Source organism: Brachionichthys hirsutus, chromosome 6 (assembly GCF_040956055.1).
Source record: "Brachionichthys hirsutus isolate HB-005 chromosome 6, CSIRO-AGI_Bhir_v1, whole genome shotgun sequence".
Lineage (NCBI taxonomy): Eukaryota > Metazoa > Chordata > Actinopteri > Lophiiformes > Brachionichthyidae > Brachionichthys > Brachionichthys hirsutus.
In genome coordinates this window covers 8,103,947-8,129,370 of record NC_090902.1, presented here as the reverse complement: position 1 = coordinate 8,129,370, position 25,424 = coordinate 8,103,947, and the positions used below count along the sequence as shown (strand labels likewise).

The 25,424-nt window shown below is 43.0% G+C and overlaps 1 protein-coding gene across 1 annotated transcript; it reads right to left on the bottom strand.

Moving 5' to 3' along the window:
• Nucleotides 1-1,425: 1,425 nt before the first annotated feature.
• Nucleotides 1,426-24,755, bottom strand: gabrb2a (gamma-aminobutyric acid type A receptor subunit beta2a). The gene is made up of 10 exons (XM_068740250.1): nt 24,682-24,755; nt 24,421-24,521; nt 23,868-23,935; nt 14,978-15,198; nt 7,878-7,960; nt 4,960-5,097; nt 4,548-4,700; nt 3,392-3,636; nt 2,803-2,943; nt 1,426-1,782 (listed from the first exon to the last, which is right to left on the bottom strand). The coding sequence occupies exons 1-10, from the start codon at nt 24,753-24,755 to the stop codon at nt 1,426-1,428; spliced, it is 1,581 nt and encodes a 526-aa protein (XP_068596351.1).
• Between the last annotated feature and the right edge of the window lie 669 nt (nt 24,756-25,424).

Here is a 25,424-nt window from a genome sequence, read left to right as displayed (position 1 = left end):
TCGGCCCAGAAGTCACTGGTGTCTGGAAGTGCTTTAATTTCAGCAAGTAGATCCTTTTAGAGTCCATTAAAAAGAAAGAAAAAAGAGAAAAGTCCAAAAAAGTACAGAGTCAGCAAAGTTGTGGATGTGGTTTTCTTCTTCTTTTTCCTCAGTTACATTGCTCTTTGTTTTTTGAATGAATGAAACATTTGATCTGTAATTCAACTGCAAAAAACAACAACAGAGATCCATTTAAATAGAATAAATCCGTAATATTTACACAATAATGTGAGTATTGATTTATAAAAATGAATCATCTCTTTTTCTTTAAACATAATTTTTGTTTATCTACAGCTTTTCAAAACAGAAATCTAACCACAATGAAACGCATCATACTTCTATCATTCAGCTCTACTGATAATTATGATTGTGGATTGCCATAGTTATGCAGCAACTCTGGTTGCAATGAAACTCAGCACATTTGCCAGCAAAGTTCTTACACCTGCTTATGCCGTGTTAAAGCCGTCCTCCCCTTCTGAAGCTCCACTCATGACGACAGAAAGTGCAGAGAAGTCTAATTATCTCTTTAAAAACATGAGGACAAATGGACTTGATTCTGTCAGCATTGCAAAAGCAAAACAATCTCACTCTTTCACTGGGTAATATGAAATCTTCAAAAACTCGGGAAGCATTTCCTTATCAGCATTGGCACCATTTAAAAGCCCTCCGGGACATTCAGAGAAAAGAGCGCTCCCTGCTGCACGCCTGTTGTCGTACGGTGACACTAAAACCATCACACCCGAGTCCGGCCATGCTAAAGCCAAAGCTAGAAAATGGTAACTGACAGCCTAGCCTCAACTAGTAAAAATGAAAATCCTTTAAGCCCCACCATCATTATGTCTGAGATGCAAATGAAATAAGCATGCTTTAAAAAGATGTTCCTGATATACAGTAATTATAGGAAAATAGACTATCAAGGATGATTCCTTTGAAATCATTTTAAAGCTTTCCTGGATGCAGACGGCTCAGCTACGAAGTAAATAGATACCAAACAAAACAAATCCTTAAAATATATGCAAACACAAGCATAAATATTTGATTCACAGAGAGTAAGCTACGAATGACAAATATTAGTGATATATTGAAATTCTGGAACAGGCACCATTTCTGTCTTTCAACTCTCGTCTCTTTTGGAGCGTCAGTCATTTTAAGGTGTTTCCCAAAATCCTAAAAGAGTCCCTCTGACTGAAGTGCTGGGTGCTGCTGCAAGTCCATCCAAGTCTTTGCATTCTCCCTGCTTTTTCCGACATGAACCAGCTTAAAAATGTTGGTGCACTGTTCATCTTTCCTTCTTCCTCTCTTAATTTCTCTCACCTCACCCCTGCTCGTTAAATATTTTTTTTTTTTGCAAGCCCACCGTAAGCTGGCCACCAGATGCCGCTGGGTTTAATGGACGTAGTAGAGCCAGTAGACGACGTTGAAGAAGGAGAAGACAGTGGGGAAGATCATCCTGGACCACTTGTCGATAGAGTTCACGTCAGATAAGTCTGGGATATTGACCTTGAGCTGCGAGGCCCGTCTCCTTAGGCGTGACTTCTTCTGGGCGTGGCGCTCCAAGGCGCTATGGCCGTAGTTCTGGCGGGCCATGGCTGCTCTGCGGTACTGCAGTGTCGAGCTATCATAGGCCAGCATGGTGTTGCGGGGATCCCCGGGTGCTCCCAAGCCCCGGGAGAGATCCCCAGCACCACCCATCTCATTTTTCATCTCCAGGGTGCTAAACAGGATGTTGTCATCGGGAGTCATCTGTGTGCGCAAACACAAATGGAGCCATTAGAGGTTAGTGTCAGAAGAAAGTTCAGCAACAGCGGCAGTTTACTATGTAAAAAAAGAAAAAATACTGATGAGGTGCTAGAATGGGCAATGCAAATGAGCCAAAACTAAGTAAAGAAATATTTAAGCACTCAGTAAATTATTGATCATCTGTCAAGCAATATCTGACCACCACAACACTATGAAGTAACATTCCTGGAGGAGCACGACGCACTCCACAAACTCAATCGCATATTCATTGTCATCACAGAATTTCAGCCGGTTTGGTTAAAATTCTGTCGATTCACAAGACAAAGTGAATAAAAATAAAGAAAGAAATAAAAGAGAGAAAATAAAAAAAACATGTGGCAGGAGAAGGTTGAGAGAAATAAGCAAGGACTTTGCAATGATGGAGGAGATATAGGCTAAAAAAGGTTCCGGGCAGGTCGGGAAAGACGTTGTGGAAAGTGAATTCAGATGAACTTTTCTTCATCCATAGCCTGACTTGTTAGGAAAAACATTCCTGTAGTCCAATCCTGTCCCGACATAAATGCAGCTTGTTGTATTTTGCATTTTTGTGTAACTTTGATGCGAAGCCTCTTAGTCGGCACTATTCATCAAACTGTAAACTCGCTCCTTTCAATTGCTTCACTCTGTCTTAAGAGAGTTATCAATTCCCTTTGACATCATTTGTTTCTAACAGATAGTATCTGAGAAGCTACTGATGTTTTCTTCTCTCTTGCCATATTTGTTTGCTTCCCAGTAATTTAGATGTGCAGCCCAGTCAAGATTACATTAATGCCTGCAGAAATCAAACTGCTAAGCCGTGTTTGTCAGGAAAATGCATGAAGAGCAAACCAAGAGAGGGAAAAACACAATGGTGGGAGTGATGATCAAAGTTGCCTTAAAAAAGCTATAGAAATCAAAGCAATGCAACAAAGACTACAGCATTTTCCTCTGATCTGGATTGATTCAGATTGATGACATAGTTTTGACTTTCAAAACCTCCAGTACCTTATTTCTTTGCTCGCCTAGTCCTAAAGCGGCATCGTCCACAAAGATGGGATCCCACATCGAGTCATACGCGTCAATTTCCCTCTGTTTCATTCTGGCATACAGAGCATCATCTCTCTGAACTACATTTCCCACCAGCCACTGCAAGCATACAAAATCAGCACTGTTACTTAAGGGAAAATCTTAGCTTGCCACATTCAGAAGGAAAGGGTGTGTTTTTTTTTTTAACGTTGTTGTTCCTCCTGCTAACTTTAGAATAAGATTTAAAGTGAAGGCTTTTCCACCACAACCAGTGATTTTTTTCCACGGTGCCTTGCCCTTTAAGAGACACAGAAATATGGAGATAAATTAAGTGCTAATCAAAGTTTCTGCATTCACTCTTTCAGATCCTGATTGATGTGAAACATTCGATACACAGGGCTGAACCAGTGGAAACGGAAAGCTAGAGCAGGAGTAAAGACATCGAACATTGATCACAGCATCACGTTGACCTTGAGAGGAGAAGAAGTCATTTGATCCCACAGTGACAGACACACACGTGCACATTAACTGACAAGCACAGATACCGGAAGTGTGCCGGCACATGTACCTTGTTGGGGTCAGGTCTCAGCTTCTCGTTATTGGCCGTGGCAGCTTTCTCAGCCGCCTTCTTCTGCCGCTGAGGGCCCTGGCCGAAGAAGATGTAGTTGACGAAGGCGTACTCAAGCAGGGCCAGGAAGACAAACACAAAGCAGCCCATCAGGTACATGTCAATAGCCTTCACATAGGGGATCTTTGGGAGCGTCTCTCGCAAGTGGGTGTTGATGGTGGTCATGGTCAGCACCGTGGTGATCCCTGGATACCACAGATCACATGTTTAGAAAGAAATTTAAGCCTTTGCACGCTCTGAAAATGTTTTAGCATCTGCAGGAAAAAAATAAGGAAAACAAATACACCATGTTAGAATGAATGTTACACAGATATCGGCGATGTTGATTTGTTCCAGACTCAGCAAAATGACATTCATGATCCCCGCGTGATGAACCGTGACTTTGTACGAAGGTTTTCTCGTCGGGGGTGGGGTGGGGGGTATTTATAGCAAACAGACAGACGTTACAACAAACCGCATAAAAAGAACACCGTTAACATTAGGTATTAATCACACAACTAGCTAACTGTTGACATACACACATTGTGTTTGATACATTAGTCATCTGCATGCACAATCCGCATTTGGTCAGATTCACACGGATTCTAAATAACCCAGCAGCGTCGCTGTAGTGTGAGGCCTTGCGTCTGATCGGCTGCACACTCTCAGGACATTCTCTCCGTCATATCTTTAAATTACGTTAGACTCCGAATGCACCGTCTGGGGCTCCAACACACATTCCACATTACGGCCTAACTGTCATTTATCGGGCGAGCCGAATAAGATGGGATCTGCAACCAATGAGAGGCTTCGACAGATGGACCAGCAGAGAGAAAGACAACAGGCTTCAAGGTCGAGCTGCGGTGCTTCTCGCTCTTGCATGAGTCATGCATCGAGCCATCTCTGAACAACAGACATTTAGCCAGGCAGCCTATCACACACTGTTATCGCTCGTATGCTTCAAGCTAATGAGGAAAAGAGTAAGTGCAGAAGCAGGCTCGTGCATAGACCCGAAGCAAGTCGACATGTATGTTAAATGCTGCTTTCCTGCCCTCTTATCATCTAGCGTTCACTTGTTTCCCAGGGTCAGTGTCGAGCAGCGGAGAGACAATCCTACCTAGGGCCACTCTGGCAGCCGATGCATCGTAGTTGATCCAGAAGGAGACCCAGGAGAGGATGGTAATCAGGATGGAAGGCATGTACGTCTGCAGGATGAAGTAACCAATGTTCCTCTTCAGTTTGAAGCTGAGGGACAGGCGGGGGTAAGAACCTGAAGGAGGCGCAGGGGGGAGGGAGGAAGTGGGATAGAAATAGATTTTTCACATTGACGCCTACTAAAAGCTATATTTTCCTTGACACTAGAGAGCCTGGCAAAAACGTATACCAACAACATTTGTGTGCGTGTTTTGATTTGAATGTTGGAAAGTCTATAATTCACAGTAAATTAGCTTTTTTTTTTCTAATAATCTGCTTTCAGATCAACAAAGCTGTCACAGTACACACGAAAAGAAGAGACTTGTATTGCTTGCCTGTAGAGAACACCACGTTCTTGGAGATAAGTTTATAGTCGACAATAGAGAACTGTGGCAGCTCTATTCTGTCCACCCCGGACACGGCCCCTTCTCCACCTCGCCAGTAAAACTCAATATCATCAGTGGTGTAGCCGTCTGCAGAGAAGAAACCAAAGCTCAGACACTTTATCATCGTCCATTAATAGTCGATAAGACATTATAGCATAGTGCAACGTTCAATGAAAACATTTTAGTAGTACTTCCAACCTGACAATGGGCCACAAACTACGTTTGAGGTTCTTATGGTTAAAGGAAATCATTTTGGCTACATTCACTGCGGATTATTTTTGGGGAATATTTATCATTTCTTTTTTGATCCCTCAGCAACGAAATCACACAGACATCGTCGTCAAAATGTCAGCCTTGCTGTGCGTCTGAAGTCACTTTCTAAGTACACATCCGAGCTTCAGGCAATGTTACAAAATATGATCTCAAATAATGTAAAATTCAGAAGAAGCATTTAGAGAACTGGTTGAACAAAAGCGGAAACGTAAAAAGTTGACTGCTTTATTTTAAAGTGCTAAAAGCCCAAAAGTCTGAGATTCACTTAAACTCATTTCTTCCATGTAGATATTAGTTTAAAGTAACTTCAGCACATTTATTTTTGACATTTTTAATATTGGTTGAGGATATCTTGGAATTTCCAACAAAGGATTTTGAGAATATGATGCCCCCCCCCCCCCCATAAGACCTACAAAAGAGAAGTCTTTGTTCCCTCCGCTGCACAAACAGCTGATGTTCATGAACAATGCTGACGCGTGTCCTCAACCTTCTTACATTAGATTAAAAAACTAACAGCAAGCCATGAACTTCAAGTGATTGGTAGGACTGCACGATTCACAAAAATATGTCCATGTAATAAAAAAGAGAGAGAAAGAAACGTGAAAGATGGGAGCAAGAGTTTCTGCTTAAATTCTCAGTTAAAGCATTGCCGATTTTGAAACGTGCCGAGATTGATACAAATGCTATTTTGAGCTGCTGCGATTTAGAGCTGGATCTGCTTCGTGCACGCGAATGAAAAAGTTGCAAATCCTTCACTCATTGTGGAAGAAAGTTTCTCTCATGAAGAACGTCATGGGTAAACTGATGGCAGCCTTCTCCCCGGACTGAATTCAACTTTCTCTGCCTCACACTCAAAATAGAGGCAGTGACCTATTCTAATGCGATGAATAATTAAACGCCGAGGCTTTGATTTGTATTTAATTCCTGACATTCAAGGTGACATTAGTCACGGCACTCATTTTGGGTTGATAATGCGGACAGGCCTCTCGACCTGTTTAACTGCAGACATTTTAAATTGTTATAGCATAAAAAGCAAAGTGATGCTCAAAATAAGCAACAGATTCTTTCTCTCTAAATCTGCATTCTCTCATTGCCCCCAACCTTTTTATTTTTATGTTTCTAAATTAAGTAATTAAATGAAGCAATTGCAAAGATTTACAAAATGTTGAAACCTGAAATTTGAAAAAAGGATTATCAAATGATCCCATTCCGTCTCTGATATTTTGTTCCACCTTTGTTTTTTTTTACAGTATAGAGCCGTTTTGCTCATTGCAGCTCTGCTCATGACGGACTGGGTCAGGATTGCGTCACGGAATTTGGCAACGGGAGGGGAATCATCACAAAGGACACCGCCAGGTAGGTAAGCATTTCATTTCATTTCATTTCATTTCATTTTACAACCTGCACGTAACTGGTCAGTCGGGTTTTCGTCCCAATGACTGATTAGTTGAAGAGAAAAACAATGCAGAATGAGCTCTAGGATGTGCATCCATGTGTGGGTGTGTGCATGTAAACAGTAAATAGAATACATCTAGAAATGTGTCGCCCCCCCCCCCCCCTGCAGGCCAGCATGTGAGGCCAGCGGCTTGAGCAGCAGCCGTGAGCTGCTGGTGTATCTGGGAATGTCGGGTTTTAAGACTTGTGTCTTTTAAAAATGCATCAAGTTTATCAAGGGAAGTGAGTTCTCGGGGCTCATTAGTCTGAATAAAATAGCACGAGCTGATTCCGATGTTAAAACCGTTGCCAGTTAATCCATATGAGGGCCGATACTGCCTGGTGATCAAAACTACAATCGTGTGTGTGTGCGTGTGTGTGTGTGTGTATTTTGAGTTGTGCTGCTTGAGAGACGAGGAGGAGGGGGAGGAGGAGGAGAAGAAGAAAGCCAGTATGAGTTATGGATCTTCAAAAAAAAGGTGGGAGAGAAAAAAAAAAAGAAGAGGATGAGACTGCAAAGAAAGAAGATGAGAACCGGAAAGAGGGAGCGATGAGGAGAGATGGTGAGCATAATGGAGAGGAGCGGCGAGCGGCGTTTTGGCCCATGCCGTTTCTGTGCTGCTCAATGCTGCTGGCGATGATATGCTCCAACCCCGGAAAGACTCAGCCCGCCGCCGCATCCCAGCCCCGTAATCCTTTCCTCTCGGGACCCGGCTAAAACATGAAAAGGGCCTCCTCTTTCGCTCTCGTGTTACTCCACACTTCCTCCTTCCGCTCACTCGAGAACACCGGACCGATCTCGCACAGGAACCACCTCCACGTACAAGCACGGACAAAGATTTGCGTCGACACTGGCTATCAGCACATCCCTGAGCAGACTGGGCCCAATCAGGCTCCTCCACACCCTGGGAAGCCGCTGCAGTTGGAGATGGATGTTATCAGCCGGTGAGACTTTAGGTGATGCGTATCTCTTGATACCTCATCAGGCTCTCTCAGCATTTTACACGCCGCCTTTTCAAACGTTCCTCCCGCCTCTCCACCGCTCGGCCGGCAGACTGTTTCTCCACCGGCTGTCAGAGCCACTTGTGAACGTGGGCTCCGTTCAAATCCGCATCAACGTGTGGGCGTGCGAGCCGGTTGCCAGGGACAATGGTACTTACAGCTTTCGATCTCCAGGGTACAGTTTTGCTCATCTAAAGGGTAGCGGCGTAGGTCCATCATACAGGCTGCGGTTGTAGTGATCCTACACACAGAGTGGAAGGGAGAATAAAGGGATTCATCAAAGAGTCTGTGGAGCAGCCACCAGCGGCCCATTTCATTTCATATGACCTTCACTTCAGAGAACGATGAACACATCAAACAGGATGACAGACACGGAGAACTGAGGAGGACCCGATGCTCCTCTGAAAATGTAAAATGTCATCAAAGAGAATTAGGATTGACTCAAAATCTCACAACTGAGGAAGACACCACCACCACCACCACCATTTTGGTGTAGTTTTGATGTGGACCAGGTTGACAAATATAAATTAAATGAAATCAAATTAGATTACACACTGTCATTGCACCGAGAAAAAACCTGCCCCATTACATGACTTCTAAGAAAATCAACGCCTAGGATTTAGAATCAGTTGGATGGGAATTCAATAAAATCAACATTTCAAAGGTTTTCTTCAGGATCTGACTGATTTTTGGTTACTGTGCCAGATGCATCACATTTGACATCAAAAGGGAATCAGTTCAGTTTCAGCAGCATGTTTGTAACAATATTATTTTTCATCTTACAGAGAGTTTTTAAATACTGTAATTTTGATTTGCAGTACTACAAATGTAATCTGAGTTACAGTAACTTCATGATTCTGTAATTATTTAATACAAAGATACTATTACTGGATCATCACCAAAAGGTCATAAATTGTTCTTGGTATTTTATACACCAGCCATGAAAATAAAAGAGAATCAGAGTTGATGTTTGAATCCCTAAATGGAGTATTCAATATTTAAATGTAATATTTTTTCCCCGACCTCCTTCTGGATCAGAACCAGAAATTTCTTTCATGCTAGTGCAATATCAGACTCCTTTTTGACTGTGATTTTTGCTGAATGAATTGAATACATATTTTACAAGATATGATTTTTTGAAAAGTCCTTAAAAGTAAATGGGGAAATCCAATTTTTTATTCTATCCAGACGAATATCCGGATCTCACTCAAAATGTAATGCGAAAGACCAAGACCCATTTTCAGATTTTTTTCCCCCAGCAAGCTCCATCTATCAGTTTTTCCGTAATTCTGCTAACAAACAGATAAATAGACAGATTAAAACATCATCAGTAGATTACACTTCACAAAGATTAAATTAGATAACTCTCATTAGGAATCATGAAATTATTTTTTACCACATTGCTAATGTCAAGCTATTGATTGCCTAGTTTTTATGGGATTCTGACCCATTCTTAGGAAGGAGCTGACTAAATTGCTTTTTCATAGAATGAGAAGGAACATTACTAACGCTATGAGTGTGTCAGTCATGATAAATCAATGTTTTCTAAGGAAGCAAATGGTTAATTGAATGCATTTATGCAGTGATTTTCCTGTCTTGTCTCTTTTTTATAGCAGGACTTGATATTTTTGCTAGCATGCACGGTGCAGCTGCTCATCAGGAGCAATAAAAAGACATAAAACTGCACAGCTTCGGTATTGTGTGTGAGGACACTTCAATGTGCCTCCTGATTAGTAAACCTTCTGAGCCACAGCTGCGACATTATTTAGAGCATTTCTTTTTTCAATTAAACAACCAGCTGCTGAATCTAACAAATTTAATACTTAATCAAATTGTACCAACAAAAGATTGAGTATTGCCATAAATTCCTAATCCTCTTGTTTTTGATCCTGATAAACCAGGAGAAGTTGCAGAGATAGTCAACTTGACATGAAAATGTCATTATCTCTCCTTTCAATCTCCAGTTTAAGGCAAAAGTGTATTATCTGATTATTACCTCATGTTAATTAAACCTGCTTGGTGAGATGGAGATTTCTGGCTGAATGCAACAGTACAAGAAAGACCCAAGAAGTATTTTACAATCTTCTACATGAGAAATGCTGCTTTAATCTATAAATGTATCTGCATAGAAACAAAACCTAATTCAAGAATAAATGGACACTGTAAAAATCGGATTACAATCTCTCCCACTCTTAACTCGGTCATAACTGCAAACTTATCTTGAAGGGTGTTTTGTCTTAAATAATTAAGAGGAAAAGTTGATTTGAAATCCTTCTACATAACACTTGCAGCTCCCCTGGGCTCAGCCTGGCAACTTTCAAGATTACATTTTTTTTTTTTTTAAATGTAGACATCCAGCCATTCTCTCACACTCAAACGCTGCCTCTGCCTTCTTTCTCTTGCTCTCTGGGCTCTTATATAAGAGCCCAGTGAGCAGGGCCATGGTGCACTGGGGGATTAAAGCAGGAATCTTATTTCTGTCCTGGTTTACCCCACTTGTGACCACAACTTACTGGGATGTTGCGCTCACCAGCCAGTCTACTCACCATCATCACCATCACCATCACTAAGTCGTCATTGGGTGGCAAAGCAAGCTCAGGGGAAAAGTGGAAATGAGGCCAAAATGGCAGGGGTAAAAATAACAGCCTATTTATAGCCCATCTACATCATCAGCAGAAGTCTCAATGCTTTCTCTCTTTTTTTTGCCTGATTTGCATCCCCTGGCCTAGCTAAAATGGCCTCTTCCAACACGAACAAATTAATAGACAACTAGTGACGACAGAGGAGGAGAGAGACCGATGACGACGACGTCTCTGCAGGATTCCCTCCCCATCTTTGCGGTTTCCTCCTCGTCATTTCCGCTGCAGCAGGAGTCTGCTTTGGACCTCTGCAGCAGCAGCAGCAGCAGTCATCACGCAGCACAGGCTTGTTTGCTGTTCATCAGCATCGGGGCCAGCCCCTCGCTCTCACCCCAACCCGCCGGAGGAGAGGCCACGCTCTAACGGATCACGCAGATTCAAGCATGGTTCGTTTGCTCTGCGTCGGAGCTAATAGGACATGGAGCTCGAAAAAAAAAAGGCTGCTTTATTTTTCTCCTCTCTTTGCACGTTCCCTCAGAGATCAACCAGGGCTTTATGCATGTATGCAGACCCCCTTAGGCAGCCGGTGCACCCCCCCCCCCCCCCCCCCCCAAAATGACCTTGTTTACGGACATAACACAACCACCACAAAGTCCTAGACTGAATCTCATTTCCAGGGAGCATCCTGGCTGAGCACCTATGCAGATAAAAAAAAAAAAAAGGATTTGCAAGCAGGTTACAAGCCAGAACCTCCTTTAATTAAACTCACACATTATTATTGCACGTACATTGTAATCGAGTTTAAGTTAAATTAAGATGGAGAAGGTTCCTCCATTTTGATTAGAGAGCCTTGCTGAGGTGTGAAAGCACGGCGGGGCTGTTTCTCGCTGCACAGGCACTGTCGCCTTCTGCGGTGGCAACAAGAGTCCGGCCAAATCAAGGGAGAGGGTTCCTGATTTCAAAGTCTGAGTAAATCTAAACACGCCCAACATAAAATCCGTCCTCCCTGATCAGTAGTCTGAGAGAAAGAGAGATAACTTTGAAGGTGATGCTGAGCCCGCATCGATTCTATTGACAGGAAATAAAAGATTATTCAAATCCCTCTCTTGCGACACTCAGCAGCTTTCTCCTCCTGGCCACGAGATGTCATCTATTGAGCTAAAGAGGACATCAGTCTCCACTGCAAGGATGTGTCCTCTCACAGAGGGAGAGATGGAGAGAGAGAATCCTCAGCATTTCTCCATTTTGAAGGAAGTCTGACCTTCATGTTTCCTCTTCACTGCCTCTTTCCTCAATCCATCGATGTGAATGTTGAGTTACACGCAAGGAATCTTTCACTGACTCTGTTCCCTTCTTTCCTGCATATCATGCAAAGCTCGAGGAGTTTATGTTGATCTGAGTCCTTTCAGACGCTCGGTAAGTTTGCCGGATGCTTTAAATATCCACGAAGTCGGAAATAAAAACATCCCCATCCTGCTTCCTCCCAAAACTGCTCAAACACACACACACACACACACACAGTAATCTAGTGCTTCCTAATCTATTTGGGTCCCGCAGGTGCAGTGTTTGTTTTTATTATTATTATTATTAGTTAGCAGAAATCTGAGGCTAGTAATATGTTTATTTTTACTGTTTTATATAAATGGATTTAGGGAGACTTTTTTAGTGTTTAAGATTTTAAAAAAGGGAAACAAGCCATTAAAAGGTTGCAGGAAAACTGATTTTAATTTCCATTTATATTTGTTATTCTGTCATTTATGTAAATTTTTTGACTGATCATGTTTTGATGCATGTTAACAGTATATGAATCATTGTATGCTGTTTAGTATTGAGGGTTTTTTAGTGCATTTTAGCTCACAGCTAAGCACGCTACATAGCATCTCATTTTTAGATTAAAGGTGTCTTTAATCTTGAAACAAAAGCAGTGGAGTTCATGTATCCTCATTTAACCAGGAGTCTCATCTTTCCATTGCAGACCTCCCTCCTGGATAAAAAAAACACCAAGTCTACATTCTGCTCTCAGTTTGTCACACACTGTTTTATTTTCTGCAGGTGATGTCATTTGAATGTGATCTTCACAGGTAGAAATATGTTCAATCATCGCATCGCTACATGACCATCGTGAGTAGCCTCCACCACACATCGTCTACGGAGCAGGAAACCAAAGGTAAAAGGATTTGTATTTTAACTGATATCAGCTCAAATAAAAAGATAAGACACTAGACATGCTGAGAGGTGGACGACCTCCTAAGCCCAGCCCCACATTTAGTCAAGTACTGAACTGAATTAACATTTTGATCTACTTCTACCAGAGTACTTTTGTTTTGTGCTATTTTATACCTCACTATGCATCAGTGCCAAACACATTTTGCTTTATGTTCCCTCACATCTGATCGGCAACTGCACCTCCACCTGTCACTATAAAACACAAATAATCACAAAATAGTTTCCAGGTTATGTCAATTATTCATCTGAGACCACGATGATGATGCCACTTCACTTAGTATCTTCAGTTTTATTGTTTTGGTATAAGATCCGCCACTGATAGTGTTACACAGATGACAAAGACTAAAACTAGAACAAGCCCGGCAGAAAAAAGGAAAAAGGAAAAAAATAATAATCGATGAATTTGTATTGAAAAAAAATTTTATTTCATGGAAACCTGTTAAGTAGTTTTTGAGTAAACCTGCTTGCAAACCAACAGCAACCAGGTGGCCTCAGTGAAAACATGACCGTCTCGGCAGTGATGAAATCAAACACTCGAACGCTAAGACACCCTGGCAGGACGCGTGTTCACACACACACACACACACACACAACCCTTAAATCTCCTCTCATTTAGGCATCGCCTCCACATCCACCGAAGCCCTACGCGTCAGCACGTTCGCACGCATCCGGCCCAGCTAACTCTGACCGAAGCTCCAGATGTCTGGACTCGCTAGTGTCAAATAATACCTGGACAAAACCCACGAACCAAATAATAGAGGAGCCGGGAGGCAGCAGCTCCGACAAGGACAAAGCGTCTGAAGCAACAGCCACCTCTCTCTGCTGCACGCAATACTCTCTGAGGTGCAACAAGCCCTTCCCCAGCCGCCATCACTCTTTGGGTGTTAATGCGAAAACTGAGTCCTCGCGTTATAAATGACATTTCTTGACTGCTGAAACAAAATGTAGCAACAAATAGCCTGGTGCAGTGCAGATGTTTAAATTGTTAAGCAGGTTTTTTTTCACGCAAGGAGGACATCCCAGGCGAGAAAGAGAGCGGCTGAAAGCCTGCAGCTTCATCCAGCGACAATAATCGTATCGTTTAAACGCCAGCGCTAATCCGAGATCATTTCACAAGCAACAACAAACATTATGAAGCGGAGGCGGCAGCAACCCACACTGATGGATGGGCTTCACGCGGCCCTGAAGTCCAACTTGGATTATGCCTCGTATTGAACCTCTACATTATTGATTATGAGGTATCAATTATGAATTGCAGACTTCAGCACGACAAAGAAGTGTCTCGTGGCTAGGTTGAAGCTTGCCACACAATCAGACAGTTTGACTGCTTGCTCCAACACACCCTGTTTTATTATTGATCCCAAACCAAATCAATTATTGATACTGATGATCACCAGGAGATGTAAAAAAAAAAAATCCCAGAGCAGAAACCAAAGAGTGATGTTCTCTTTTCATTAAAACGGTTTCTGAGTCTGTATAACTTCTGAAAAATAACAGTTTCATAGTTTGGTGGCCGTTGGCTCCTTTGTTTCTGTGAACTACCTTGAAATTCTTTATTCAGTCCCAAGCAAATGGAGAAACCCCAGACCCAGGGGTGCTACTATACATCTACTTCTGGGGCAGAGCCCCCCCCCCCCCCCCCCCCCCCAATTACCCCAATGATTTATCAATTATTTAATGCCTGCTGCATGTAAGAAATGTTCAACATTAAGCCAAGTATTACAGCTGCCACCTCGCCATAGAGCTGCTGCTGAGGCATAAAGTCTGCATGTATATGTTTAAATAATCAAAACCAAATTCAATATGAAGAATCAAACCATTTTAAATTAGCATTCTTCAGCTTTCTACAATAAATATAATCTCAGACTTTTAAAATAATAACCAGGCTGAGAGTAAATTAATTAAATGATATTCACATTTCTAATCAATGAGTTACACCATTCAAATCCATGCAAGGTGCGCCAAAACCAATGACCTTGTTGCACTTGTTTAACCAGAATAATTCTGTTTGAACTCTTCATCAAACTTGTCATTCTAACAAACGGCCTTAATTGTAATAAACTGCACGCTTCTGCAAATATGTCAAAAGAACCAGTGCAGAAGGAAGTAAATAAACTTCACCGTTAGAAATGACCTGATGTCAACAACCCTGCAGCAGGAAGAACCCTTCAACCCTTGAGCCACGCATCCAGCAGTGTGTGTGTGTGTGTGTGTGTGATTTCTACTAGTTTATAATACCTGATTTGTTTAGCTCAGTTGTTTATGACAAAAGGAGTGAAAATTGGAGCCCTTGCAGTTAATGTATTTTAGCAGAAGGTATCATTTTAGCTGCACACACAATTTCTGTTCAGGAGGAACAAAAAGTGTGTGTGCATGATTCATTATGCACAATCAATCTTAACAGTCACGTCATGATGAGAAGGGCACCTGTAAAAAAAAAAAAAAAAGCTCACCTGAGTCCATAAAGCACTGTGCCGTCAGGATGGAGACGGATCATCCTGTTCTTCACGGTGACGCCGTGAACAAAGGACTTCTTGTCATTTAGGAAGTAGGTGTCCGGGACCCACAGCGAATCTGCTACTCTGTTATCCAGGGTCAGGTTGTAGGCGATCTCCGAGTAGGAAAGACGCTTGTCCCGCCATGCTTGCTGGAAATACATTGTCAAGGTGTAGTCCTGCAGAACAGAGACGGAGACGGAGACGGAGGTCCACTTAGTGCAGAACAACCAGGCAGACAGTCATACTGTGAATAAACCGCACCAATGTTACATTCTGTTACTTGCTATTCAAAGTCAAGTGATCATTTCCAGTACTCAATTTTGATGTTTACATCCAACCTAATCATGGCTGCGGTTTGTCCAGTTTCCACCCAACATGCCCCAGCCAGTTATTTTTCTCTGTCTCCAGGACTGGAATAACATCAGACTCCATATATGTTCTGCAGCACACTATAGTGAGAGCGTTAGCCAAAAGGTCATTCGTGCTCTGAAAGGCCACTGCTTGCACTTGGGGCTATGGTGGCTGGGATTTGGAGGGGTAACATTCTACCATCCAGAATGTTGAGACTGCAACCGGAGGGGAGTCTTCTTGTCTGGCTGTCTATATGTTGAATTCCTTTTCCACTGCAAAAACTTAAGCTGCGTTCTCATCAATGCAGCCAATACTCCATATAATACAAGTAAGATTTTTTTTTTTCTTCTACAGTCGTGCAAAAAAAAACAACAAAACATTGGAGATAATTTTCCAGATTTAGCCTCAGTGGAAAGCCGCATCTATGTTGAACAGTTTGTCTTTACACATGCTTGGAGCTGTAGCAGTAAATTGTATCTCTACTCTCCGTCTCCTTTCTCTGCTTCTCACTCTTTAAAAAATACTTACACCCACACATCCATGATTAAAAAAAAAAAAGAAAAAAGAAAACCAGCATTGCAGTTGGATCTGCTCTGTTGCAGTGTATTGCAGTGAAAGCCATAAGAAGTAAAATAAACTGGAAAAATACAAGCCCTTGAAGCAGCTATGAACACTCCTTATTATCCTGTTTCATAGAACCGCTCATCTCTGGTGGGATCCCGCAAAGCAATCACCACCATCCCTTCATTCATTGCATGCATCCCAACCGCTGCACAAAAAGGGCATCTAAAAATACACCCGCTCCTGCCATGATGATTTTTTCAGGAGTGAAAAGTCGAGCAAGGATGGCTGCATTGCTCATCCTGTTTTACAACAGTTGAACTGAACCCTCCTCTCACACTTGCTCCCTCTCCGTCTCATTATCAGACAAGTCGATCGGATGGATGTCTCTATCACCTTTGGGATTGTTAGCTGCTGCCTGGAGGTTCGTATAGCCTGCTACACCCACGGCAGCGTCCCCGGTAAAATGCATCTCAATCTTTGGCACCACCCCTTTGCCTTACTGATGAAGGAACAAGTATAATCTGCATGATGTTGAAAATGTCTGTCTGAGTTTACAATATGTAAAATCTGTCTCTTTGTTGATGCCCAATTCAGGAAAGGAGGAAACAAAATAAACATAGTCCAACATCGGATGCCGGGAAAGGAACGTCAAGGACAAAGGAATGGATGGACTAATATTCCCTCTCAGGACATAAAATAAAATGGTGGAGAGTAAATATGGAGCACTGTACGGTAAATGTGGAGTGTATTCAGAAACAGCAACGGGCGTTTCTCTCAGCAGGCCGCTTGATTGGACGCAGCATGAACAGCACAGGTGTTACAAATAACACGAACCAAGTTTTTTCCTCCAGTGTCCCAGTAAGCCGTGACAGCGAGCCCGCATGCAAAATAACAGAAGCCTGAGACTGTAGCAGGTAAATTGAATTTGGCCAACATCAATGTTATTATTTAAAGTTGCTGAGTTGCCCGCTTCTGCATGTGTCTGCAGTGTCTTGCTGTTTGCATTCACTGGCATACTATGAAGAGGCACAGAAAATGCTCGGGCATGCACGCTGCCAACTGCACGTGCAATGGCTGTGTGATTATGGTCTTGGAGACGGTGTTGCTTAGCTCCTGCTCACACGAGCTTGAAGAGGCACACAAAATAGGACTGCCCACCTTCCTAAACGCCTCGCTCAGCACAAAGTTACTGTTCAAAGAAGCCTCGTAGACGGACATCAGAGACGGCCATCGTGCCTGCGAGTACATTTTGTTATCGTGACAGGATAAGGATTGTGTCGTTTTGATGCTGTGCAAAAACCTGAAGGAGAAATTCTTAATGTAATATGTCGAATGCAATATGTAGAGAAATTCAGCATGCACGATATCCACATCACAGTTTGCTCATATAGTGAAGCTCCGCTAAAATGAGAGGGTCATCAAAGTGTCTTTTCACACTGAACTTGAATCTGCCTTGATTTAACATTTGTTTTGGTCAATAATAATTTCTCAGTAATAAAAGAGCATTTTTAATGCCGAGAGTGTTGCGGTTTCAAATCTCTTCTTCGGCTTCTAAAAAGACGGAGACCAGATATCTTGAAGCCAGCAGCGCCAGAAAGCTGCAGAAAACTGAACGATGGACTATCCCACGCAGGAATGTCGGTCTCCAAAGCGACCTTCAGTCTCCTTGTCACAAGCACTCCTCAGAAACCCTATTAATATCACAGAGCGAGGACCAGCGAGTGAGACATCTTGTGGCGAACAGCAATATTAAAACTAGAAATGCACTTGGAGAGCGCAGACCTCCGCCGTGCACCTCGGTCCCCCCCTATATTTACATATATGTAGGATAATGGCCCTACATTTATTTGATCTATATTCTTAGGTTCCTTAACCATGAGAACAAACCTTTAGTAATTGGATTCACATTGATATCATTATTAATTGTACAAGTTATTCACAAAAAGCGCACTTTCAGTAATGGTGGATTTTCTAGATCCATAGCCAACCCTAACAAATCCGTTTGTCCACTTCTAATTCCACAGTGTCTTGTAAAGGCCAGCAAAAAACAGAACCTCCTTTGTGGAGAGATATTAAAACTGTTTTGAAAAATGACACATTGAACGGGAGAGCCTGAACTTACTGACAAACAGAGAGGATGTTCTGGCAGAGAACTTTCCAGAGAGTCGGGTCCAAAGAGGCAGGAGCTGATTAGGTGAGATGTGTAACAGGTGTGTCTCGTTCAGTTCAACAAAGCCTCCGCAGCTGTGCAGGGCAGAAATCAACCTGCAGCAACAGTCACCATAGCAACCCTCACTAATGGAGTTTTTTAAGGTTAAAATGTACGAATTTTTTCCTGACCTCATTCTGGATCAGATCCAGAAGACATTTTACATGCTAGTGCATGTCAGACCCTTTTATGACTGGGAATTAAATGCATATTTTACCGAAAAAGCCTCCATTATAAGAAAAATGGGAAAATCCGGATCGCGACAGTATCCGCATTCCGCATCCGATCCGGATGAAATACGGTGGTGAGATAGAGACCCCCACCCTACATCACTGTGTCAAATTCCATATATATATCAATCAATAATCAACCGAGATATTGAGGAACAAATTTTGAAGCTCCATTGACTGAAATGTTACCAAAAATGTCAAAGTGATCCATAAACCAGGATCTCGTATGGATCATCATCAAAATATAATCAACTGTTCCTGGTAAGATTTCCAAGATTTCCTGAAAATTTCATAAAGATCTGTCCAGAACGTTTTGAGTCATCTTGCTAACAGACAAACAAACAAACAAACATATATTTGTTAATATAACCTCCCCAGCGGAGCTAAAGAGGAGGCTGCACTGTGGCTGCACTGGGACAATATATCACTAGAGGTAAGTTTCTAGCTTTAAGAAACCTATTAAGGACCTGACAGACTGACACGAGGTTCATTTGTGTTTCCCTGAGAAATCCGACAGGCTACAGTTGTTACCAGGCCTCTATTACACCCGCATCAAGCTGTCACCGGCGACATGGGAGGGAGCTGCCGAAGGTTTGTATATTAAGATGTGAACAAACACTGTTAAAGCACTCATTACTTCACAATAATGAAAACAGCTTGGGAGTTTGACTTGCAGTCGTACGTCTGTCCGTCTTCTGCTTTTGTTATCTGGTCAGAACAACTGAGTAACAACACAGCTCTCATTTTAATTTGAATAGTTTGCAGTACTTTCTAAGTCGTTCGTGTACTTGTTTAAACCGAACCCACTGAAGAAGAGCATCATGTTTTCACTTTTATTCTTCTTGGCCTCTCCTGTTCCTGCTAAAAAAAGCCCCCGTCAATGTGATTTGATGACATATTAAACTGCTGCAGAATCAGTGACGATTTATTTTACTTTATTTATTATTCATTTATAGCAACGCGTCATTTATTATGAGGATTCAAGTCGCGTTCACGTCTGTTCATTAATGTCAGGTAAACGTGTACTCTCTCTGTTTCTGAATGACCTTCAAAGCAAAGGCATGTCTAGTTCCCATTAAGACATCCCATAATACGTTGGACATTTAAACACATCTGACAGTGACAGTCGGCACGTGTGTCCCCCCCCCCCCCCTCCCGCTGCAGCTTCACAGGGCCAGGCAGACGTCCACCATATTGCTAACGCTTTCATCTGTGTCCCATCATGTCCTGCTGCAGAAGAATCTGCTGATGCTAACAATGTCTGTGAGCTGCTACGATGAGACGACTTGACATCTGAGCAATAACAAGCTCGTCCACAGACATTCCATCCGCTTGTCCGTCGGTTCCCATCTGAACACCACGGCACCAGTAGCAACAAAGACGCGTTTAAACGACTCTCTCTTTCCAATGGTTCGATTTTCAGCTGCTTGCATTTGGGAAAAAGCCCCTGCAGCACTTTAAAAGCTTTTAAATGGAGGAGACAAAAGGAGATCCACACAGATTTGAAGCTGGTGCAACTTTTGATATTGATTAAAAAAGCAAATGACAAAACTAGGAGTGATCTTTGAAATCTGACTGATCAAATTTCTGTGACATCATTTCAAAAAAAGCAAACCAAATAAATCCTCTAGAATTGAATCAATAACATTTATTAATTTTAAAAATGCCACTATTGAATGTTTAAAATTTATTTTGTGGTATTCCAGTTATGGATTAATAGTTTTATTAAGAAAACTCAATTAACTAAACGATCTGAAGTTTATTTTTTTGTAAAGTCAGCATTTATGTTACATGTTAAATATGAGTAAACTAATCTGATCTCTCCTCAAAGACGACCTTCGCTATGACCTAAACCTTGGAAGAAAGTCCCTCAGAAAAGACCCTATTTGCTTTTCCTTGACTTCCTGAGATCCACCAAAAAGGCTGTGTTGTCATGGCAACACTGAGTAAAAATAACACAAGCTTATTTTTCCACAAGCTGAAAATAAAATGGAACAGGATGAGTTTGGACAAACAAGATCAAAATGGTTGCTGCTAATTCGCAGACACAAAAAGCTGTGGTGAAACACCGAGGCCTGCATCGTGTTCTCTCCTGTCATCGCCCCCCCCCACCCCACCCCCGTTATGTGACGGCCAGATCCCCTCACTCATATAAAGAAACCAGCGCTTGTCAGGATAATGATCGTAATAAAGGGAACACTCCCGCCCTACTAATTCCTCCATCCCAGAAGCCACCGCAGCTGGTTTGTTTAAATCTTTTAATTCACATCCAGCTAATTAACATTCAGAGAGCCGTATTAAAGTGCAGGCAGCGTCTCTTAACAACCACCAACCTCAGGTATTTCACATGTAATTAACAAGCAGGAGGAAGAAAAGGCACGTAGTGAAAATACTCATTTAGCTCGCTCTTCACCGCAGCCTCAACGTATGGATGCGTGTGGGAAGGCATCGCGATGCCGAACTGATGCATTGCCCCGACCGCGGACTCCACTTTTATTTAATCAGCTGCATTTGCTGTGTGCCGAACACTTTTTAATGCACCATAACCAGGTTTCGCTTCCTGGATCTGTGATTTCAGCAAAAATAAACAGCATTATGCAAATGCAATTCCAGCTACTAAGTGAGGGAGATAAGTGCTGGAGCGAGATGGCAGCACTGAACAGACAGAGATAAAGGGAGAGTGGGGTGTTTGGGGGGGGGGGGAGTCTTTGCCATGATATCATATCTGTGCCATATTTTCTTTTTTACAATTCCCAGTGAGTCAGCAAAGCCCTCCCATCAACACCCCAGACTCAGAGGACACTTCCCTCTCAGCATAGTATGTTTTGTAATGCCATGTTGCCAACACTGCTAGCACATGCTAACTGACCTGCACGTTTTTACTGCCCCAAAAGCCCCAAAAGCCCCAAAAGCCCCAAAAGCCCCCAACAAATAAATGGCTCTGCAATCAACTTACATGTGGTGCATCAAGTAAAAGCACAAAAGCACTCCACTAACCATCACACCATCCATGTCAGCACAACGGCTTCAATCTGTCCCAGCCGAACTGCAGAGTTCATTCTCCATCAAGGGCAGTTTTTTATTATCTTTAATTACAGAAGAGAGCAGCTGTCTGCAAGCCTGCTTATTGGCACGATGGCAGGCCCACTCAGGAGCGACGATTTCAACTGCAGAACATCACATTCCTTCACTTACGACAGCAGAGAGCTCCGTTTTCTCTCTCTCTCTCTCTCTCTCTCTCCTAAAAGCCAGGTGCAAAAGTCAGACACGATTTGGAATGAAGCGTCGCTGGTGTGTGTTTGCACATATTCTGTACAGAAGGTTAAATTTGCTCATTAAAATCTACCCTTTTTACAATTCCCCCTCCGATTAGAACCCTGTGGGGTTGGAATTTTAACTAATGTGCCCGACTAAGTAAAGTCTTTTTTTTTGGTACAACTTTCCTCTGTGCTCTGCCTGAGAGTGCCGGAGAAACAGCTCTATTCCTGCAACCATTTTTCTCATCTTCAAGAGCACCTTCAGGTTCCCTGGACCTGCTACATAGAACAATGACTCAGCACTTAGTCTCTACATCATCCCAAAATCGCTATTGCAGCTTTTTCGGTGGCTTTGCATCGCTCAGATTTTTATGATAGGGCATTGGAAATCAGTGGTTTTAGAATCTGAATCTACAGATATGGACATGGGCTCTAAGAGACGGCAACTCACATCGAATACAACTGATAAATTAGTTGAGGAACTTGGATTGGAGAGTCACACAAGAGATTTGTTTCAGCCCATTAGCACCACAGGACCTCACCTCTCTCTCTCTCTCTCGCTCCCCCACCTCGTTCTTCACCCTCGTCTCTCCATGTTGTTTTCCCTCTTCAGTCTTTAAAAACAGCCTCCGCTGATGAGGAGCAATCAAAGCGGCTGCACCCAACACGGGTCACCAGCCTCATCCCCATGATGCTTGCACCGCGCAGTGATTTCATTGATTCGCCCAATGATCAATCTCATCCTCTCTACTGTACCTCAGTGAAGTGGGAAGGACAGGGAGATTCCAAACCTGTGAGTTGTCAGAAGGGCTTTTCACAAGAAAAAACAACAGCATGTAGAACACAAGTCCACTAAAGGTCGCTGATGTTGCAGGTTTGCCTTTAAAACTCTCCGCTACATTTGTCTGTGGTGTCACGGGGTCGCCTGTGCAGATCTGTCAGAGAGCTTTTCTGAGAAAGGAACGAGATGAACACTCTCTCATAGCCTCATGTTTGCATGACGTCAGTCGCATTTCACTGTTTATGCACAGAGATGTATGAAGCAGAAGTGGGGGGGTTTTTTCCAGATGAATGCTTGTGTGGATGCCTAAGATAACCCTTTGGAGCAAGGCAGAGGTGGATTAAATGGCTGCTGAGCCCAGAGTTACAATCCATTCAAAGTGGTGGGAGGGAAGGATGGAGGAGGGAGAGAGAGGAAGAGAAAAAGGATGAGAGTGAGTGAGAGAGAAAGAGCACAAAAGGGAGCGAGGGGTTTCTATTTCAAATCTGCCCAGACCCCAAGGGACTTCCGTTTCTGCTGCATCCTCCACCAAAATAAGTCTTTTCCATCAAAAAAAAAGAAAAGCTTGGACCAGTTCATCCAAAGCTGACTCACACATTCTTGGATATCATGCTAAAAAGTAATTACAGTCAAATATAAATCCATCTGATTCACAAAATCAAAGCATTAGGAAGACGGCGTGCACAGAATGGCTCAGTTAAAAGCAGGGAAAGCGTCGCTCTTTTTTTTATGCTTTTACATAACATCTCTTACGCTGTTTCCATGGAGAGACACATTTGTCAGCAATCTTTTCTCACATTCAGGACTGTATCTGCAAGGAATGCTTTTAATATGTTTTCACCAGTCACATTTCATAAGGCAGGCAGGCTCGGCTCAGTCCTGCAGGTCCACACTGACGTGCACGCTCTCCGTCACGCGCACCAATGGGTGGTGCTCGTGCACAGGCTGCTGAACTTTTCCCTTGTCCTCTCTCGAAGTCGCGCATTTTTTTTTTAAATGCTATGTGACCGGACATGTATATTAATAATAAAGCGCTTACGTGACGTCATATTCTGTCAAGTATATAAGCGAAAACGCACTGCATTGCTGAGGATGTGATTGGTTGCCCGAATTGGGCTTCCAAAAAAATCCAAATAAACCCAATCAGGGTGAAAACATGGCGTTATAATCATTTTCTTTGGCTTTGGTAACAGTGTAAAGAGGGAATGGAGCGTGCGCACACACACACACACCCACACCCTCCGCGCGCGCAGCCGGCGCTGTGCGTCCGAGTGCGCCAGTGAGTGTGTGTTTTGAATTCAAATGCAGCGACACACCAGCGCTGCAGATGCGGAGAGACTGAGGGCAGGATGGCGATGATGCGTTTGGGAACGGAAGCTTCAGGGGTATTCCAGACGTGCCAGGCACAAGTGGCAACTTTAGGAGGGGGCAATAATGATTAAGATGCACCTACCATGTTGACTTCAGAGACCATGTCTATGCTGGCTATGTCTATGTTCATCCCCACAGCTACTGGCGCGCCTGTGAAAGGAAAAGAGGCATCAAAAGCATGCGCACATGGGAAAAATGCTCTCATCATGTAAATGCCACAAATTCGTGACGCGCGTCCACGTTTCTCTCTGCTAACCTGCACCCATGCAGGAGACTTGTGCATCACCAGCCCGCGCTAAAATGAGAATAATAAAGATATAACGTGAATTAAAAAATAATAATCCGACTTTATATAGCTCGCAGATAAAATGGCACTGCAGTGAAACAAGCAAACACTGACGCCAAAGATGGATCATGTAAAAAAAATAATAATAAAAAAAAAAACCCGCATGTCTTATCTCCCAATCGAAGACAAATATCGGCTCGTTATTTCTGCCAGCCTCCCCAGAAATGGTTTATTTAACTGTCAGCGGACGATCGTGGGTGTTAAAGCAGGTTTTGCGATTCGGTTGAACATGTCGCGTCGGGAGGGCGTGAAAAACATGACATTCCGTTTTTCAATCTTCTCGTTATACCTCCGAAATCTGGCCTCAACCGAATGTCGTATCCATCCATCAGCCTGTCCACCGTTTCTTTGACCAGAGGCATATTGCTCGGATCTTTGATATCCTTGACGCTGCGGGGGGGGGGGGGAGAAACAAGGTGGTGTAACGCAGAATGGCTTATTAACATCACGCGCCATGCAGGCGCGCTTTAACGCAGGCTTCTTGACATGCAACACGGGCGGGAGGGGAAGGGGGGGGGGGGGGGGGGGTGGAAGATGTAGACAAGATTACCTTTGAGCCCAGACAAATGTCACAAGCAGGGAAAAAGTCAAAACCCCAAAGTGGTTTTTCCTGATCCTCCCCATCGCAACAGCTTTTGAGGTGGGTTCCCGACGCGGCTGAGGAGAGCGCACATCCAACTTACTCCAGACAGCGCAGAGGAGCCAATGAGAGGCGCATGCGTGCCGCCGAGCACCAGATCAAAGAGTGGAGGACTGGTGATGGTGGGTGAGCAGTTTCCATTGCAGAGAAAAATATTAAAGGGACAAGTGATTGCTCCTAATGAAGCAGCACGCGTTCATGCCCGGAGCGAATGGACCGACAGCGGCAGCAGTTTCAGGGCTCTTTTATTATTTGGTGTATCTTCATCACAAATAAGTTTGTCTATATAGAAATAATGACAAGGTCAAACGAAGAGAAGCTCTGCAGCGTTAAAGTGGGGACAATTTTTTTTTTTTTTTTTTGCGTTACCGGATATTCAAATTGTTCGACAAGACACTAAAAGATACTCCATCACAGACAACTTAAATGCAAACACAGTCAGTCTGAAAATAAAATGGACGTCATCCCGCATGCTAAGGTGTGATACGCCGTTAGCCGCGATGTGTACAGTGCATCTATAATAGGCAGCTCTAGAACACCGGAGCTGAAAGGCTGCATGGAAAACGACCCCATGCACAATTCCTTTGCTCATGTTGGAGGGACAGAGATACGTGAGCCTCTCTCTAAATTGTGTTTGATCTCGTTGTAGTGGG